At 48.4% G+C, this 21,261-nt stretch overlaps 1 protein-coding gene, 1 non-coding gene and 1 pseudogene across 2 annotated transcripts; all 3 read left to right on the top strand.

Moving 5' to 3' along the window:
- Window positions 1-6,722: 6,722 nt before the first annotated feature.
- On the top strand, window positions 6,723-8,875 carry LOC146723336 (uncharacterized). Its single transcript, XM_085482460.1, has one exon. It carries the CDS (start codon window positions 6,845-6,847, stop codon window positions 8,873-8,875), a length of 2,031 nt encoding a protein of 676 aa, XP_085338586.1. The 5' UTR covers window positions 6,723-6,844.
- An 8,426-nt stretch (window positions 8,876-17,301) lies between these two features.
- LOC114945868 (5.8S ribosomal RNA) lies at window positions 17,302-17,456 on the top strand. Its single transcript, XR_003822507.1, has one exon. It is a non-coding gene; the product is annotated as a 5.8S ribosomal RNA (ribosomal RNA).
- Window positions 17,457-18,511: 1,055 nt separating this feature from the next.
- On the top strand, window positions 18,512-20,843 carry LOC146723335 (large subunit ribosomal RNA; annotated as a pseudogene).
- Window positions 20,844-21,261: the final 418 nt, after the last annotated feature.

Here is a 21,261-nt window from a genome sequence, read left to right as displayed (position 1 = left end):
CATCCCAGTGAACGACCCTCGCCGCACGCACTACCTCCAAGTACGAGCCGACATGATCAAGAAAGTGCTACTAAAGGTAAGTGAAATTCACGTTAACCTAAGGAATCGCGCGTGTTAGCAAATTCAGAGACGCTTCTACCACGTGGAAGAGAACATTCTAGAAAAATCTCCGACGCATTTTTCCTCTTTTCCATCGTCACTGCGGAAGCTATAAAAAAAAGGTCGGGCTATAAAACTAGGGTCGACCACCACATGCGGTGCCACTCTCGGAATTCTAACACGGAAAAACGCAAATAGTTCAATCTCTTAAAAATCTTGTGTCTCAAAAAAATAACTTCGTAAATCCGTACAACAAGGTAGTCATTTAAACAATAATCAATTGAGAACATTTTCGATTTACCAACATTACCGACGATATACCGACATACGTTCTTTTACCGACGTCATCGACAATATACCAACATACGTTCTTTTACCGACATTACCGACGATATACCGACATACGTTCTTTTACCAACGGGTTATCGACACCTTACTGGCACCTTACCAGTGTTTTACTGAACAATTACCGACGGTTTTGCCGACGACTACTAACTTCTCGATAACTGCCGGGTTCACCGAAGATCTACGAGCGAATGACGCATTATCAATTCGATTACGCAACAAACACAAATGTGCCCACTCACCCTTAGAGGTATAACTCCTCCTCCAGAAGTTAATCTCTTCGTACCGTTTGAACCCTTATTCTATTGCCAAGTTGGTGTCGGGTACATCCATTTTGAGACTAAGGCAGCTCTCTGCATTTCATGCTACTCCACCTTACCTAGAGTCTCGAAATTACTTTGGACAAGGATTCGGAAGCATACTCTAATCATAGGCGGAACACCTATCGGAATAAATTGCGGAGTCTGCAACTTCCGACTTACCCTCACGCGAATCGGTGATTTGTGCGAGCTTTGTCAGTTTACGTACGAAGATTATTTACGCAACCCCAACGACGTTTCGCATAGAGCAATCGACGAAGCTATCTTTATTACAGTAGAGTCACAGGTAGGTCCCATCGCAATAATCCGATCACCTCAGTTCCAGCGCGAATAACCTCAGATCGCGGGTATCCCCGGGGAGAATCGCATAGATTCGCGTACCCGTAATAGCGATCGTGTCTCGTGGAAAAAGCCGAGCTCTGCATTCAAATTTTCGCAGCCGCGACCCCACGAGACGTAACAAAATTTGGTGACAGCGGTGGGATACGAGTTAATATTTGCGATGGAAACACGAGGGAAATCGGGTACGAAAAAGCTCACTGAAGTAGAAATAGACGAACTTCGCGCTCAATTACATGCCAAGGAAGCACGGTTACGCGAACAATCCGAGATGCTTCAACAGCAGAAAGAAACGTTCGAACGCGAAAAACGGGCTTCGGAAGAAGACCTCGAAATCATCCGCAGTAACCTCGTGAGTAAAGAAACGGAGATGGAAAAACGTTTGAACTCCATCACAATGGTAGCAACCTGAAAAACCCGACTTAAGCGATCATATGCTCCAAGAAATCGAACGATTACGCCAGGAGATAAACTCCATGCGCGGGAACAATACGATACCTACGCAATATATTCCCAGCACCGCGGGACGCTTTCTCGACGAACAGGCGTCTCCCGCATTCCAACACGGAACCAATTATGATAGTCCAAGGGTGTCTTTCAGGGAAGCACTTGAGACTATCCCGCCATTCGACGGTCGAAATATCCCCCTCTCTCAATTTATACGAGCATGTAGACGCGCTAAAGAAATATTCCCACCATCGTCCGAGCGAAACCTAACCCGCCTACTTCTTACTAAGTTACGCGGGCGAGCTATATGCGCCGTAGAAGACGAAGAGTGCGAAACGATAACTCAACTTGCCGACCTCCTGAATGGAGCCTTCGGATCCCCGAAAACCATCGACCAGTATCGTGGGGAGCTGAGCACAATTTACCTTAAACCAAACGAGCATATCCTTGATTTCATTAGCCGCGTAAAAGACTTGCGATCTTCTATAACGGACGCGGAACGCCGAGCGCAAGGAATGCTATCCGTCGGATCAGTAAACGAAATCGACGCCTTAACAGCACGATCTTTCTGCGAGGGCTTGCCACTCGCCTATAGGATACAATTGAGACAAGAACACTATCGCGACCCGTTTCTAGCTTTTTCACACGTCAAAATTCTCGCGAAAAGATCGGAACTAGACAATGAAAGATTCGAAACTCCGCGCCGTTCATACGAACGTAACGTATATCCGAATGAAAGGCCTTTAGCCCACTCGACGCCCATAAAAATAAACACGGAACGATCTCCTAACAACAGATGGACTCGAGCCGAGTACTCGCCGCGCGTCGAACAAACACGGCACAGTAACGCGCCGTTTCCAAAAGCCTATAATAGTACACAGTCACAGAGACCGACAAACACTTACAGAACGGAAGACGCCAACCGAGGGGGTCCCGAGAACAATAGACACGAACGAACCAGTAACAACAAATACTGTAGGTACTGTAAAAATCCGGGACACGAAATAGAGGAGTGCCGGAAAAGACAATACAATAACTCACGTCAGGGAAACTCCCCTCACCCCTCGAGGCCCAGGGACGAGGCTCGAGCGGGAACGTCTCGGGAAACAGATCGTCCAATACGACTAATAAACGCGGAGCAAGCCCTGGAGAAACCAGAATCGCCATGCTAACTCCGAACGATTTTTCGCACGCGCCCACCGTTTCCATTGCCGCGGACGGTTTAGCACGCAACACGAATTTCATGATAGATACTGGCGCGGCACCCAACTTGGTTAAACAAGGCCAACTAAGCCCCGATTGCGTTATCGATAAAAGCATAATTATTTTCCTTAGCGGAATTACAAGCGATAAAATCGAAACGCTCGGAGCGACAAGTATAAAATACCTCGGTCACAGGATCGACCTCCACTTAGTCCCAGACGACTTTCCAATTTCCCAAGGCGGAATCCTAGGATTCGAATTCTTACGCGACGCGTCTAAGATAGATTATTCCAAGCGCTGCATCGTGTGGCAGCAAACGCAAATCCCTTTTAACGATGCTCAGACGGTAAAAATCCCGGCTAGATCGCGGGCCACCGTCTCGCTCCAAGTCAGCAATCCCGAGGTCAGCATAGGATATATTCCGCGAATTCATGTGAACGAAGACATCTACTTAGGAGATGCCATCGTCACTAATCGTAACGGCACAGTATATATGAAAGCCGTTAACATAAGCGACAAGGACCACGAATTGTACTTACCTAGGGTAAGATTACAAGAGATCGAGAAAATTTCCAAATCTTGTCCACAGAACCTCGAGGATCCTTTATCCTATCTCAAGGGTCATAAAAGCACCCGCCTTAACCTAAAATTCCAACGCACGGGTCACATAAACACTGAGGGACGGTCCCTTAACCCTAGGGCATCTGGGGACCAATCTCATAAAACATAACGACATAAAACCTCAACACGTCGCAGCGTTGACCCGACAAAACACACAATCTCGTCCCGAAGAAATAAAAACACTGCTGCGGCTTGAACACTTAAATGCGGAGGAGACTAAACACGTACATAACCTCATAAACGTCTACAACGATTTGTTCCGTCTCCCCACCGATAAATTACACTCCACAGACGTCACTACACACACAATCCCGACAACCGACGAATTAGCGGTCCACACGAAACAATACCGATTTCCGCCGATGCACAAGGAGGAAATTAATAAACAAGTACAAGAACTCATCGAGAACGATGTCATTCAACCATCCTACTTCACCGTACAACTCCCCCTTGTGGATCGTGCCAAAGAAACCGGACTCGAAAGGTAACAAACGCTGGCGCATGGTAATAGATTATCGGGCGCTGAATGAAAAAACGATCGGGGACGCGTACCCCCTACCGAACATAGTGGAAATCCTCGATCAACTAGGAAGCGCGAAGTACTTTAGCGTATTCGATTTAGCATCGGGTTTCCATCAAATCAAAATGGATAAAGCACACGCCCATAAAACGGCGTTTTCCACACCGTACGGGCATTACGAATTTAAGAGAATGCCGTTTGGGCTCAAAAACGCCCCCGCGACATTCCAAAGACTCATGGACCAGGTACTCACCGGACTTCAAGGCGCCGAACTATTTGTGTACCTTGATGATATCGTATTATATTCGAGCTCACTGCGAGAGCACGAAATAAAGTTCCACAAATTGGCGGAACGACTTAGGAAGGCAGGACTGCGACTCCAGCCCGACAAGTGCGAGTTCCTCCGTAAAGAAGTCACGTACCTGGGACATGTCATAAGCGAAACTGGAGTGAAACCCGATCCTAAAAAGATAACCGCGGTTCAGAGTTTCCCTCGCCCTAAAGACCCGAAGAATATCAAGCAATTTCTCGGGCTAGCGGGATACTACCGGAGGTTCATACCTAATTTCTCGAAGATAGCGCGCCCGCTTACCGATCTGCTGGAAAAGGATGAGACCTTTGTTTGGCATAAGGAACAGGAGACAGCCTTTACGCACCTCCGCGATGCATTGTGCAAAGAACCGATACTACAGTATCCGGATTTTACGAAACCTTTCGTTATAACTACCGACGCATCCGGATATGCAATAGGCGGTGTCCTGAGCCAAGGGCCGATTGGAAAAGACCTCCCTATAGCCTACACCTCCAGGTTACTAAATAAGGCCGAGCGAAACTATTCGACTATAGAAAAGGAACTATTAGCAATAGTTTACAGCGTAAATTTCTTCAGGCCTTACATATACGGTAAGAAGTTTAAATTGGTCACGGATCACAAACCTTTGGTGTGGCTACATTCAGTAAAAGACCCATCTTCCCGTCTTGTCCGATGGCGTCTAAAACTATTAGAATACGAGTATGAGGTATTATACAAAGCAGGAAAAATAAACGCCAATGCAGACGCCCTCTCGCGAAATCCTACCCCAGACCCTATGCCCGAAGTCGAACGAGTCCTCCCTCTCTCACAAATACAAAGATTGTCCGACTCCAATGAATCCCTATTCACCGCCAAGAAGAAGCGAGGCGCAAAAACTCCACGAATCACAAACAAGCTGGATTGCAGCGAACAGCGTCCTTCACCGACCCCCGATAATTCGAAATCAGAGGAAACAAACTCGCCCCCTAGTTCCAGCGAGGACAGCGACTCGGAAAACGAAACCGATAGCAACTCCAGTTCCAGTAGCGAGGAGTTATTCATAAACGTAAACAGTCCTTTCATTCCACGGGCCGCCGTGAGGCCCCGCGTGATAAATATCCCGGACAATTTCGCGACCCGAAAAGATAACCTTGTCATTTTCATAACGCAACAAGGAACACCGATCGACAAGGGAGCCCAAATATTGCAAGTAGCGAACTCCTTGCCGATGACCAGAGATGCAGCTTTGGGCAGGGCAAGGGTAAGTCGCGAGGGCACCCGACGCGTAATTTCTCTCGCGGTAAAGGAGAGGATTTCCGGCGTTACCGAAAAGGAAATAATAAAAGAAGCAATACACTCGCTACTAGACGTTATCCGAGAATTGGGCTTGCAATCGATCTCGATCAGTAAAGGCAACGTTGACAATGTAGATTGGAATACGATATATAACCTCTTAATTAAAATACTAGACGAAATCGACATAAGAATATTTATTTGTACGAACGACATAACGGTCCCCGGGAAGGACCAAAGGGAACAAATTCTCGCCGAAAATCATTGTTCCGCGGTAGCAGGACACAAGGGCATCACCAAAACTTACAATAGGATTAAAAAACGCTACACTTGGAGCGGTATAAAAACTGATGTCCAAAATTTCGTCAAAAACTGCCGCGCGTGTCAATTAAAGAAATTGGTTCGCGTAAAAACCAAGCAACCAATGATCCTAACCGACACCCCCGATTCGGCCTTCGAAAAGGTCTCCATGGATATAATGGGTCCCCTCCCAACCACGAAACAAAACAATACGTACATCCTAACTATACAGGACCTGCTAACCAAATATTCCCTTGCGATCCCACTCCGACAAGCAGGAGCGATACAAGTAGCAGAAGCATTTACTAACGACCTTATTTGTACATTCGGCGCGCCAAAAGCGATCCTCACCGACCAGGGCTCACACTTTATAAACAGCCTCATAAGGACAGTAGCCCGAAAATTTAAAATCAAGCAATGTAAGACCACAGCGTACAGACCACAAGCGAACGGATCGGTAGAACGATCACACCAGGTACTCTGGGAATATTTGAAGCAATTTGTTGATAAAAATAGTGAATGGGATCAAATTTTAAAACTAGCATCGTTTTCGTATAATACGAGCGTACATGAGGGTACAAAATACACTCCGTACGAACTCATTTTCGGGAAAATCGCGCGGGTCCCCTCGAGCGACCCGGACATCGAAAGCATGACTAACGAAAAGCTATACACAATATTTAACCACACTATTCAACAAATTGCGCGATTCCCAAACAGCCGCACGCGAAAACTTAAATAATGCTAAGAATAGAAGTAAGAAATACTACGATAAGAAAATCAATACGCGTAAATTTAAGATTAACGATAGCGTTTATTTACTTAAGGAACCTAACAAAGGGAAATTAGGAGACCAATATACAGGTCCCTATAGGATAATAAAGATACTAGGTAAAAATAACGTTAAATTAGCTATAAGCAATAGTAAGACTAAAACCGTACATATGGACAAGTTAAAGCCCTCACCACATCAAGCCCCCACCCTTGAAGACCCCCACTCCGAAGACGAATATATCTCGGACGCCCCAACGGAGGACGGGCCAGTAATCAACCAACCACGCTAAGATGAGGACTCTCGCAATTATCCTGGGCATGGCCTTCCTGGCCCCACTATCCAGCGGACTAATCGGATACGACTGTGGAGGACGGGGCCTGAACATCACAACACTCTCCCTCTTAGATATCGAAGAGTGTAAAACCAACAGCATCGAACCTAAGAAGGAGGAAGTCTATATACAACTACTCCAACTCAGTGAATTCGTGCATACTCCTGCCTACCAATGCAAAATCGAAATAGACCGGACTATATTTTACTGCGGAATGCACTCTCATATAGCAGCGGTGCAGAACGGAAGACAGGAGTATATCCACGAAATATCGGCAGATACATGCCGAAAATTGCACGAAACAGGGACCATATCTCTAGGAGTTAACCAGCACATTACTGGGATTAAGCCAAATGCAACAAACCTAAGAGCAATGACACTCGCAGGATCAGTTAAGACAGACGGAAAATGCAGCGGCACCCAGTTCAGCGACGCATACGGTTCATGGGACGACGTGATCGTGCAAGCCTCAGTACGAATCACGATACGACAATTGGAGCTGCCCGTTGGATACAATAACAATGAAGTGATACTTCCATCCGGCACTCGCTGTCCCGTAACGACAGGCGAATGCATTGATGCCGACGGCGCCTCCACCTTCTGGACAATCCTGCCAATTGACAACTGTCACTTTGGACGATACGATGTTCTCTACGAAGGAATAGCATATCGATTGTCGCCCGGCACTCCCCAAGAGGAAGCGCCAACGATTTATACAGTCACGGCGCGTGATACAACCTTCGCATTAGCAAGGACAACCGAGACCAACGTATGCGGATACAACCTTTGGCGAACGGAACATCCCAAGCTGTGTATCCTCGAAACGAGGCCCGAACGGACATTCAAAAGCCGTTCCAAGGTCAGAATCGACAACCTCGACATCTTCACATATGTGAATTCAAAATTTATATACGTCGAGAAACACCTGAAAACCCAGCTGACCCAACTATACAAGGATATTATGGAGCAAAAATGTGCACTGGAAAGGCAGATCCTCCTCAACGCACTTTCTCTAGCAAGCATAGCACCTGACGAAATGGCGCATCGAATAATGAAGTCTCCAGGTTATACCGCCATAACTGCAGGTGAAGTTATACACCTCATCAAATGTATACCTGTCAAATGCCGCCTACGACCTACCGAGGAGTGCTACAACGAACTCCCCGTCACTCATCAAAATAAGTCACTCTTCCTCTTACCAAGATCGAAGATACTTACTAAAGCCGGAACATCGAGGGATTGCAATGAACTATTACCAACTCTATACCAAATACACAACACCTGGTATAGACTAACACCGAAACCCGTGGAATCGGTGGCACCGCCTACTATCAGGCCTCTAACCAAACCCTCATGGAAGTACGTAAGCCCGGATTCACTCGCTTCCAGTGGTATCTATACGAACGAAGATCTTGATCGTCTTCGCGACCATATCATGTTCCCCGTGGAAAAACCCTCCATGCTCCACACAATCGCCAGGGGAGCAATGGGACAGGAAATTCCTACAGGCAGTTTCTCCTTGCTGAATTTATTAGACGAGAAATCTCTCGACCGAATAGCGGAAAATACCGGAGCCAGGCTATGGAAGGGATTTATAAGCTTCGGATCCGCCAGCGCCGGAGTACTTGGCATCTTCGTTACCGTACGGTTGATAAAATTAATAATCGACACCCTGATCCATGGGTACGCACTCCACTCGGTGTACGGATGGAGTCTACATCTACTCGGAGCCATTTGGACCTCGGTGACCAACGTTCTCCTACACCTTGGGAGATCAGCGGACGGAGAACAGGACAACGGACGAGAACTGCTACACCAGAAACCCCCTCCAACGAACGAAGAAGAAACACCCTTAACCCTGCCCACACAACAAACCCCTTCGATTAACGAATCAGACAGTGGCAAAGTGTGTGCAAAAACTCACCCTACGAGTGTTCCCCCAATGAAAGATTACGGCGAACTAAATAAATATCTACATAATCAATGTTAAGTTAAGAACCTAATCGTAGCGCATAGAAAACTAAGTCCAAAATGTTGGAACATTAAATTCCAACATTTTTATTTTAAGGGGGGAGGTGTCACGTCCGGCCGTATAAATTTTTTCGTTTACTCCAAGTTCCTTAAACGCTATTTGAAAAGCGCGCCAAAGCCGGCCATGACGCTTAACTCCGCCTAGAAACTAAGCGTGGCGCTTCGTAGCGCCTAAGGATCTCCCACCACGGTGAGAGCCCCTACTCCGGAGAGTTCCCCCTCTCCAGGCCGCCGCAGGCCCGAGCCGCCGAAACGAAGGACCTCAGAGCAGTCCCGAATTTTGGCAGTTCTCTGCGCGACACCGAACAGTATAGTCGCACTCCTAAATTCTAACTCTAAGTCCAAATTCTAAATCCTAACTCTAATTCTAAAATTCTAACTCTAAGTATAATATTCTAACTCTAAATTCTAAGTCTAAATCTAAATTCTAATTCTAAGTTTTAGTCTCGAATTTTGTACTACTATACGAATAAATCAGTGTATTCATGTGTGAAAACTAGTGTTCAGTATTCTTCAAACTTCAACTCCCGTGATAAAATACGATAGCGTTTAAATTTGTCATACGGCGTTTGAATTCAGAATAATTCAAACTGTGTTTGGAGCGGACCACCGCTCATCACAGTCAGAATTAACATTCTCAGCATTTGCCAAAATAAGGAATTGATAGTGAGGTCCGCCGCATATCAACCCTCCTTATTTGAGTAATCATTCAGAGGATGCATCAAATTCAATATGCCTAAGACGCGACGCGCAGGAAGGAAGAATCAATTACGAAAACTAAACCGACTTTATCGCGAATCAGCGACCGAGGAATATTCTCAATTCCTCGGAGTGGAATATCAGGCCGATCCTGAATACGAGAACATTTTCAACATTAAAAATAATAACAACGACGAACTCCTACAGTGGAAGTGCATACCAATAACGTTCCAACCACGACGCCTGCCGCCGCCAAACATCCCAGTGAACGACCCTCGCCGCACGCACTACCTCCAAGTACGAGCCGACACGATCAAGAAAGTGCTACTAAAGGTAAGTGAAATTCACGTTAACCTAAGGAATCGCGCGTGTTAGCAAATTCAGAGACGCTTCTACCACGTGGAAGAGAACATTCTAGAAAAATCTCCGACGCATTTTTCCTCTTTTCCATCGTCACTGCGGAAGCTATAAAAAAAAGGTCGGGCTATAAAACTAGGGTCGACCACCACATGCGGTGCCACTCTCGGAATTCTAACACGGAAAAACGCAAATAGTTCAATCTCTTAAAAATCTTGTGTCTCAAGAAATAACTTCGTAAATCCGTACAACAAGGTAGTCATTTAAACAATAATCAATTGAGAACACTTTCGATTTACCAACATTACCGACGATATACCGACATACGTTCTTTTACCGACGTTATCGACAATATACCAACATACGTTCTTTTACCGACATTACCGACGATATACCGACATACGTTCTTTTACCAACGGGTTATCGACACCTTACTGGCACCTTACCAGTGTTTTACTGAACAATTACCGACGGTTTTGCCGACGACTACTAACTTCTCGATAACTGCCGGGTTCACCGAAGATCTACGAGCGAATGACGCATTATCAATTCGATTACGCAACAAACACAAATGTGCCCACTCACCCTTAGAGGTATAACTCCTCCTCCAGAAGTTAATCTCTTCGTACCGTTTGAACCCTTATTCTATTGCCAAGTTGGTGTCGGGTACATCCATTTTGAGACTAAGGCAGCTCTCTGCATTTCATGCTACTCCACCTTACCTAGAGTCTCGAAATTACTTTGGACAAGGATTCGGAAGCATACTCTAATCATAGGCGGAACACCTATCGGAATAAATTGCGGAGTCTGCAACTTCCGACTTACCCTCACGCGAATCGGTGATTTGTGCGAGCTTTGTCAGTTTACGTACGAAGATTACTTACGCAACCCCAACGACGTTTCGCATAGAGCAATCGACGAAGCTATCTTTATTACAGTAGAGTCACAGGTAGGTCCCACGCAATAATCCGATCACCTCAGTTCCAGCGCGAATAACCTCAGATCGCGGGTATCCCCGGGGAGAATCGCATAGATTCGCGTACCCGTAATAGCGATCGTGTCTCGTGGAAAAAGCCGAGCTCTGCATTCAAATTTTCGCAGCCGGGACCCCACGAGACGTAACACTTGTCAATTTCCTCCTTGTGGATTGGAGGGAAACGATATTGTTTGGTATGTATGGGTTGATCGTCAGCTGTCGTAATTTTGTGAGATAGCAACCCTGTATACCCTAGCTTCTTGTTTGGCAGGTGAAACAAGTCGCTGTACGTTTCTATTAGGTTAGTTACATGGTTAATTTCTTCTTTGTTTAGATGGTCGAGACGAAGGAGATCCCGGATAGTGGATTTCTGTTCGACAGAAGATAACTCTGTGGTTGAGGAAATAGAAAGGATTTGGTTTGATGACCCTAAGGTTGCATCGGATTCGCTTCCGCTAGAGATTTGTTCTATTTCCTGGAGGTCTATCGTGGGGACCACTAACTCGCGGTCTGTATCACTAGCATTGATTGCGTGGAGGTATGCCCTTCCACCGTGATTAGTGACTATCGCTTCTCCGAGGAATACGTTTTCGCAGACGCTAAGACGCGGGACGTATCCTACTGCGACGTCGGAATTTTGTACGTTGACGTAGAACGTTGAGCGCGATCGAGCGGGTACTACTATAGTTTCGCGCTGTGAGAAAGGAATTTGAATATTTTGCCAGTACACTGACCCTTCCTTGAGATTAATGCTGCTAGCATCTTGGAGGAAGTCGGATCCTAGGATCCCTTCTTGAAGGATTGGGAAATTATTTGGTACCGCGTGGAGATAGAAGGGATAACCCATGTACACGATTTCGGTGGACCCGAGTGTTTTTATCTTCTCGTTTGTTATACCGCTAAGGTACAACGTGTCATCTTGACGGATTTTAACCTCGGGATGTAGATTTCGAATTTTAATGAGATTAGGGGCGGCCCCCGTATCTATCATAAATGTTGTTTCTTGTAAAAGTCCGTCAGCAATTAAGGCGACGGTGGGCGCGTGTGAATGACCGGGTAAATTTAATGTTGCGATTCTGGCTTCTCGGTACTCGTTCCTTCGACTAGATTTATCAGACGGGTCGTTTGGGGAGAAGCCCTTTGGTGAAGTGTACCCGACCTTCCCGCAGGGCTCGATGCGTTTCCCGTCTCATTCTTCCGCGCGTTATTATTGTATTCGCGTTTTCTACACTCCTCGATTTCGTGTCCCTTGTTTTTACAATAGCGACACCATTTGTTAAGGCGGTCATTTTGACGAAGAAGAGCATTATTAGAGTTCGCGTTATTATAGGTTTGCCGTCTGTCGTTGTAGGCTGGACGATCCTCTCTTTCTCGCGTTACAGGGGGTCTCGCGTAATTGTTACGCGATAAATTATTCGGATAACGCTCTCGAGAATAATTTCCATTGCGCGGAATAGTATCAGTTTGCGCCTGGCGTGTATATTCATTACGTGGGGGGTCCGGTTCGCGACGGTCGCGCGGCTTATTTCGATCTCTGTCCAGATCCTCTCTCTTTGCAAGTTCCTTTGCCCTTGCAAATGCCTCAAACGGTACGGAGAAAAGGCGTCTATCCATCTGCAGTATGTACTGAAGAGGTAGACCGTCACAGAATGATCGTGCCGTGAGTTCGTCGATTTCGAGAGCAATTTCGTCGTTCACATTTCCCGTTGTACGGCGCTTGGCATCTAGGATCGCGGATCTGAGTTCCTTAACACGACTAATGTAATCTAACATATGCTCGTGTGGTTTCAAGTACACCGTACTAAGTTCTCCTTTATATTGATCGATTGTTTTCGCGGAGCCAAAAGCGTTATTGAGTAGGTCTATTAATTGTACGACACTTTCGCAAGGTTCGTCCTCGACGGCGTAATAGGCGCGTCCACAAAGTTTAGTTTTTAGCAGAGCAGTGAGGTTCCGCTCCGAGGAAGGAGGAATGATTTCCCGAGCGCGACGACATGCTCGCGTGAATTGCCCTAGTGGTACGTTATATCCGTCGAAAAAAGGTACAGATTCCGTTGCTTCGCGAAATGAGACCTTGGGGAGTTGAGGCGACTCCATATGTGGGCCGGGTTGCCCGTTTGAATCGTCGAGGGACAATAAGGGTTGTCCAGAGAGCCGTAGAGACGGACTGGTCTCTCTGCGGAGACGAGCTACTTCCCGGCGCAATTCCTCCATTTCAGCGAGGATGCTATCTTTTAACGCCGTCATTTCTCGAGGAGCGGCGTCCTCCGACGTTTTTTGCATTATTTCTCTAAGGGTTTCCAACTCGCGCTCTCACTTATCCTGCTTTTTACGTTGGTCGGTTAGGTAGGCGGCTTCGTCTTTCAAACTATTTTCTTTAGACCTTAACGCGGCTTAAATTTGGTGCCTTGTGCACAGGTATTTAATTCTAACGAAAAAATTTTAGTTTCGTTTAGAATAACGCACTGTCATCCGCGATTTGGCTCTTATTGCCTATCTTATATATGTTAAATTTATATTTATATATTACAGAGCCTAGTTAAACTCTTAATTTATACACGCTGGCTTAAAGGCGTTTATTTACCAACATTAATATATATAACAGAGAAAAGTATAGAATCGAAAGGATCTGAATAGCTCAGTTGGAAGAGCAGTCGCCCGGCAAGCGAAAGGTCTCGGGGTCGATTCCCGATTCTGCGACTTTCGGATCTATATTTTTCTCTCGCACTTTATTTCTTTAGGGGGAATAGGGGATACATGGAATTAAAAATCTCTTGTAGAGATTATTCCAATTTTATATCTTGGCCGTGTCCAAGTAAAAATTTGGTGCCTTGTGCACAGGTATTTAATTCTAACGAAAAAATTTTAGTTTCGTTTAGAATAACGCACTGTCATCCTAGTCTTTAGTCTAGTCTGAGTTTCGGCTAACTCGGTTTCTCGTTGTTTTAGTTTCAACTGAATTTCAGCTAACTCTGCTTCGGAAAACTCTTTCCTCGTTCCCTCCTTTTCTACCGAATCTTCCCTTTCTCCTTGTTTCCGGCGCGTGTCAACCATAGCTCGGAAATTACGTATCCCACCGCTGTCACCAATTTTGTTACGTCCCGTTCGCAGTCGCGGCGTGTTATTCGCGAGTGTATGATTCGCGTTGCACGTACTCGAACTATTGCGCGAGACAACGTCGTATTACGGAAATTTTTCCGGGGATACCCACGACGAAGGGTTTTCCGACAAAGGTTGCACGATGCGGAGGAAAGGGAAAGAATGTGTTACCCTTAAAGTAGCAGTTACGGCGTGGAGCCTATCTGTAATTCTACAGTTATGATCGTGGTTCCGTCTTCTATCCTCGCCGGGACGCTATCTGGGTTACGCGAGTAGTCTTCGTATACAGACTCGCAAAGTTCGCATAAGTCACCCGCCCGTGAGAGGGTGAGGCGGTTGCTGCAAGTTCCGCAAACTATCCCAACTAATAATCCACCTATGGTTAGGCTATGTTTCCGGATCCGCGTCCAGAACAATTGAGAAGTTCGAGGTAACGCGGCGAAGCATGAAAGACAAAGAGCGGCTTTAGTTTCAAAATGGATGTACCCGATACCGACTTGACAGTAATACGGAGGCTCGAGAGGTATTAGGAGATTAACTCCTGGAAGAGGGGTTACACCTCTAAAGGGGATTGGGCACATCTATACCTGCCACGTTAGTTGTATTAAAAGATCATGCGTTGTTCGCTCGTAGATGGTTGATGAGACCGGACGTAGTCGAGAGGTCGGTAAATGTCGGTAAAGTGAGTCGATGTGGCTTCGATATAACGTCGGCAACTATCGGTAACGATCGTCGGTAAAGGCCGTCGGTATAAGCCGGTGGTAAATCGTTGGTAAGATCGTCGATAAAAGAACGTACGTCGGTATACTGTTGGTAAATCGAGAGTGTTCTTAATAGTTTATTGTTTAAATGACTACTTTGTTGTACGGATTTACGAAGTTATTTCTTGAGACACGAAAATTTTTAAAAGATTGAATTATTTGCGTTTTTCCGTGTTAGAAGTTCGAGAGTTGTACCGTGTGCAGTAGACGACCCTAGTTTTATAGCCTGACCCTTTTTTTTATAGCTTCCGCAGTGACGATGGAAAAGAGGAAAAATGCGTCGGAGATTTTTCTAGAATGTTCTCTTCCACGTGGTAAAACCGTCTCTGAATTTGCTAACACGCGCGATTCCTCAGGTTAACATGAATTTCACTTACCTTTAGTAGCACTTTCTTGATCGTGTCGGCTCGTACTTGGAGGTAGTGCGTGCGGCGAGGGTCGTTCACTGGGATGTTTGGCGGCGGCAGGCGTCGTGGTTGGAACGTTATTGGTATGCACTTCCACTGTAGGAGTTCGTCGCTCTTATTATTTTTAATGTTGAAAATGTCCTCGTATTCAGGATCGGCCTGATACTCCACTCCGAGAAATTGAGAGTATTCCTCGGTCGCTGATTCACGATAGAGTCGGTTTAGTTTTCGTAGTTGATTCTTCCTTCCCGCGCGTCGCGTCTTAGGCATATTGAATTTGATGCATCCTCTGAATGATTACTCAAATAAGGAGGGTTGGCGGACCTCACTATCAATTCCTTATTTTGGCAAATGCTGAGAATGTAAATTCTAACTGTGATGAGCGGTGGTCCGCTCCAAAACAGTTTAAATTATTCTGAATTCAAATGCCGTATGACAGATTTAAACGCTGTCGTATTTTATCACGGGAGTGGAAGTTTTGAGGAGTACTGAACACTAGTTTTCACACATGAATACACTGATTTATTCGTATAGTAGTACAGGATTTGAAACTAGAACTTAGAATTTAGACTTAGACTTAGAATTTAGATTTTAGAGTTAGGATATTATACTTAGAGTTAGAATTTTAGAATTAGAGTTAGAGTTTGGACTCAGAGTTAGAATTTAGAAGTGCGACTGTACTGTTCGGTGTCGCGCAGAGAACTGACGAAATTCGGGACTGTTCTGAGGTCCTTCGTTTCGGCGGCTCGAGCCTGCGGCGGCCTGGAGAGGGGGAACTCTCCGGAGTAGGGGCTCTCACCGTGGTGGGAGACCCTTAGGCGCTACGAAGCGCCACGCTTAGTTTCTAGGCGGAGTTAAGCGTCATGGCCGGCTTTGGCGCGTTTTTCAAATAATGTTTGATAGTTTTAGGATTTATTTCTTATAGATGGAAAAAAATTTACATACCCGGACATAGTAATGAAGCCGGACGTGACAGCCGAAAGGCCCGGGTAACCCGCTGAACCTCCTTCGTGCTAGGGATTGGGGCTTGCAATTGTTCCCCATGAACGAGGAATTCCCAGTAAGCGCGAGTCATAAGCTCGCGTTGATTACGTCCCTGCCCTTTGTACACACCGCCCGTCGCTACTACCGATTGAATGATTTAGTGAGGTCTTCGGACTGGTGCGCGGCAATGTCTCGGCATTACCGATGTTGCCGGGAAGATGACCAAACTTGCTCATTTAGAGGAAGTAAAAGTCGTAACAAGGTTTCCGTAGGTGAACCTGCGGAAGGATCATTAACGTTCCGGAGGTCCTGCTCTGCGTCGAGAGTCCTCTCTTTTGGGAGAGACGCGCGCTCGCAGCAGTCGGCGACAGAATGGACGCGCTGAAAAGGCGCTCTCAGAGAAAAAGAAAATAACGGATTTGACGGAATTTGTTGTTGTGTTTTGATATAACGACGGACGCCGTCGCGCCTCTCTGACCGAAAGTAGTCGGCAAGCAGAGCAGCGCGCCCGGCGGTGTTCGACGACGATTCGGAGCGAGACGCTTCGCGATCACGCTCGTGTGTGTGCCATTCTCCGGCCACACACACACACAGAGCGTCGATTCGGCGTTGAGCGCGAACCGGTGGTAACCTATGCCCGCGCACGCGTGTGTGCAGCACCCACGACGTTCGTCGACGCGCGCCCTCCCCGTTGTCGCGGGGCAGCGGTCAGCGTGCCGAGAACACACGGTGTGCGACCGCGAGTGCCGAGCGAGAGGACCCCCATATATTATTATAATATATATATATAACACAGAGAAGGGATCGATGATATTTCGACCAATCTGTCAACTGTGTCGGTCCGACGGTTTCTTCAAAGAGCTTCCGCCCCGGCTCTCCCGTTGCGGGAGAGACGCTCCGAACGAGAAACACACAACTCTATCTTTGTGCCGTAGCCTTCCCTGGCGGGAGGCGGCGGTCCGCGCGCGTCCTCGGACGCGCGCGGACAGGCTGATCGAAGAGCCACCACGATTATTCTCTCTCTCTCTCTCGTCCGAGAGAAGAGACCACGATGGTTGAACGAGAAGCGCGTTTCTTCGCGAAAGCAAAAATTTCGAACGATTACCCTGAACGGTGGATCACTTGGCTCGTGGGTCGATGAAGAACGCAGCTAATTGCGCGTCAACTTGTGAACTGCAGGACACATAAACATCGACATTTCGAACGCACATTGCGGTCCACGGATACAATTCCCGGACCACGCCTGGCTGAGGGTCGTTTTAGTACCCCTAAACTGCTTGCGTCCGAAAAGCGCGCACTTCCACGACGCGGGCGACCAGAAAATGGCGCGCGCGTCGCCTGTGCCCTGTGCAACGCTTACAATGGGCGTACGAGCAATCGTTGGACGTTCGCCCGAGGTGTCTGTGCCGCGCCGACCGGCCGCGGTGCAAATCCTGGCGTCGTCTGAAATGACACACCGAAATAATAATAATGAGGAGGAGAAGCGCACAAGCGTGTAAAACGTAGGCGAACGCGCGCCCAGAGAATGCTGCGCGAATTAAGAGGGGAAGCGTGTTTGTGTATCCAAGTCATGTGTGTACGCGAGAGCCGAGGAAAAATGGGATGAGAGTAAGAGCGCGCGCAAAGGGAGCAACAAACGGCCAATAAAAGGGTCAGGACGGTAAATGGCACCGCTTTCGCTAGAGCGGCGCGTGCGTCGTTGTCTCCCGAAAGTAGGTAGCGCTTGTCTCACCGTCTCTCCTCTCCGTACATCACACAGACTGACCGGATTGCTTTCGCACTCTGTGCCGCGTCTCTCGGTACGATAGCGCTCGCGCGTCTTATGCCGAGGCGCCCTTGCCCGCACACATAACGGTATTACGGAGAAATATACGGCGCGTCGTCGTCCGGCGGAGAGAGCATTCGTAATCCTTTACCTCTTTACGGAGAAGGGTTTTGAATCGCGAGCCGACCGCGTGTCCGAGTCCACGAAATTTTCGTAAAGCGAAAAAAGGGGACCGGCGCGCCGCGTCGTGTACTCGTCGAATCGATTCCGCCCGAATTTTGTATATAAAAGAGAAGGGGGAGCCGAGAATCTCGAACCCCGCGATATATCGTCTCCATTACCACCAACAAGTGTGTGTGCGGTTAGCGCCCCGGCGATTTGCCTTCTCGCGTATTTCGTGTGCTGCCGCTGCTGCTCTCTCGTTCGACGCTCTCTCTCTTTCGCTCTTATAATATATATTATAGAGGAGAGACGACGATGAGCGACGCGGAGGAGGCAAACGGCTACGAAAGCTCACTATGCGACGACCTCAGAGCAGGCGAGATTACCCGCTGAATTTAAGCATATTATTAAGCGGAGGAAAAGAAACTAACCAGGATTTCCTTAGTAGCGGCGAGCGAACAGGAAAGAGCCCAGCACCGAATCCCGCGGTTCCGCCGCAGGGAAATGTGGTGTTTGGGAGGATCCGCTTATCCCGAGGTGCCGCGTCGCGTCCAAGTCCATCTTGAATGGGGCCACTTACCCGTAGAGGGTGCCAGGCCCGTAGCGATCGGTGCGCGCCTCGGGAGGATCTCTCCTTAGAGTCGGGTTGCTTGAGAGTGCAGCTCTAAGTGGGTGGTAAACTCCATCTAAGGCTAAATACGACCACGAGACCGATAGCGAACAAGTACCGTGAGGGAAAGTTGAAAAGAACTTTGAAGAGAGAGTTCAAGAGTACGTGAAACCGTTGAAAGGTAAACCTAAGAAACCCAAAAGATCGAACGGGGAGATTCATCGTCAGCGGCGCTGGCTTCGCGTCGGTCGGCGATGTCCCGCGGAGTCCTTGCGGCTCGCGCGCGGGCACGCTACCGTGCGCCGATGTCCGGCGTTCGTCGTCGTGCACTTCTCCCCAAGTAGAACGTCGCGACCCGCTGGGTGTCGGTCTACGGCCCGGGTGCGGTGTCTGTCGCGTCGCCGGTAAAACGGCACGCGACAAACCCTCGGTCGCCCGGCCGGCTGCTCGGCGGTACGCGCAAGGTATCAGGCCGCACTATTCGCGGTGCGTCGAGACCGTCGCAAGCGGGCACCACGGTACTCGGAGGTTACGGACTTCGCGCCGTCCCCGGTCCTGGCCCGCTGTTGGTTACAGTACGGTACACCTTCGACAGGCCTACGAACGTCTCCCGCGGTTTCGCGGGAGACCGATACCGGTCGGCGACGCTACTGCTTTGGGTACTCTTAGGACCAGTCTTGAAACACGGACCAAGGAGTCTAACATGTACGCGAGTCATTGGGACTTGTCGCGAGACCTAAAGCCGTAATGAAAGTGAAGGTCGGCCCTGGCCTTCGACCTAGGGAGGATGGGCCGCGTCGCGATGCGGCCTCGCACTCCCGGGGCGTCTCGTTCTCATCGCGAGAAGAGGCGCACCCAGAGCGTACACGTTGGGACCCAAAAGATGGTGAACTATGCCTGGTCAGGACGAAGTCAGGGGAAACCCTGATGGAGGTCCGTAGCGATTCTGACGTGCAAATCGATCGTCGGAACTGGGTATAGGGGCGAAAGACTAATCGAACCATCTAGTAGCTGGTTCCCTCCGAAGTTTCCCTCAGGATAGCTGGCACTCGGCCGTTCCGCACGGAACGCGCGCGAGTCTCATCTGGTAAAGCGAATGATTAGAGGCCATGGGGCCGAAACGACCTCAACCTATTCTCAAACTTTAAATGGGTGAGATCTCTGGCTTTCTTGAATTATGAAGCCACGAGCATCTTCGGATCAGAGTGCCAAGTGGGCCATTTTTGTTAAGCAGAACTGGCGCTGTGGGATGACCCAAACGCAGAGTTAAGGCGCCCAACTCGACGCTCATGGGACACCATGAAAGGCGTTGGTTGCTTAAGACAGCAGGACGGTGGCCATGGAAGTCGGAATCCGCTAAGGAGTGTGTAACAACTCACCTGCCGAAGCCACTAGCCCTGAAAATGAATGGCGCTGAAGCGTCGAGCCTATACTCTGCCGTCAGCGGCAAGTGGGGCGGCAACCGGGAGCGGGCGTTAGTCTTCTCTCGCGTCGTCACGAAGCCCTGACGAGTAGGAGGGTCGCAACGGTGAGCGCAGAAGGGTCTGGGCGCGAGCCTGCCTGAAGCCGCCGTCGGTGCAGATCTTGGTGGTAGTAGCAAATACTCCAGCGAGGCCCTGGAGGACTGACGTGGAGAAGGGTTTCGTGTGAACAGCCGTTGCACACGAGTCAGTCGATCCTAAGCCCTAGGAGAAATCCTATGTCAATGACGGCGTACAATATACTCGAGTGTCGAGAAATAATAATAAATATTATACGAAAGACACACGCCCGTCGGGCGAAAGGGAATCCGGTTCCTATTCCGGAACCCGGCAGCGGAACCGCATACAATTGGGGCCCTCGTAAGAGTGTTCGTCGGGGTAACCCAAAATGACCTGGAGACGCCGTCGGGAGATCCGGGAAGAGTTTTCTTTTCTGTATAAGCTTTCGAATTCCCTGGAAACCTCTAGCAGGGAGATAGGGTTTGGAACGCGAAGAGCACCGCAGTTGCGGCAGTGTCCGGATCTTTCCCTCGGACCTTGAAAATCCAGGAGAGGGCCACGTGGAGGTGTCGCGCCGGTTCGTACCCATATCCGCAGCAGGTCTCCAAGGTAAAGTGCCTCTAGTCGATAGAATAATGTAGGTAAGGGAAGTCGGCAAATTGGATCCGTAACTTCGGAATAAGGATTGGCTCTGAGGAGCGGGGCGTGTCGGGCTTGGTCGGGAAGCGGGTCTGGCTGACGTGCCGGGCCTGGGCGAGGTGAACGGTCGGCGTTCTCGCGCCGGTCCCGGGATCCGAGCTCGGTCCCGTGCCTTGGCCTCCCGCGGATCTTCCTTGCTGCGAGGCTTCCGTGGCGGCGCGAGCCGTCGTGGTCGTCCTCTTCGGCCGCCATTCAACGCTCAGCTCAGAACTGGCACGGACTAGAAGAATCCGACTGTCTAATTAAAACAAAGCATTGCGATGGCCCTCGCGGGTGTTGACGCAATGTCATTTCTGCCCAGTGCTCTGAATGTCAACGTGAAGAAATTCAAGCAAGCGCGGGTAA

Source organism: Nylanderia fulva, unplaced genomic scaffold, assembly GCF_048542155.1.
Source record: "Nylanderia fulva isolate GAGA-0341 unplaced genomic scaffold, ASM4854215v1 Scaffold206, whole genome shotgun sequence".
Taxonomy (NCBI): Eukaryota; Metazoa; Arthropoda; class Insecta; order Hymenoptera; family Formicidae; genus Nylanderia; species Nylanderia fulva.
Note: the sequence above shows the minus strand (reverse complement) of the source record. Positions and strands in the feature narration are given on the sequence as shown.

Coding starts and splice junctions, on each gene's coding strand:
- LOC146723336 (XM_085482460.1), top strand. CDS start 6,845: ATGAGGACTCTCGCAATTATCCTGGGCATGGCCTTCCTGGCCCCACTA.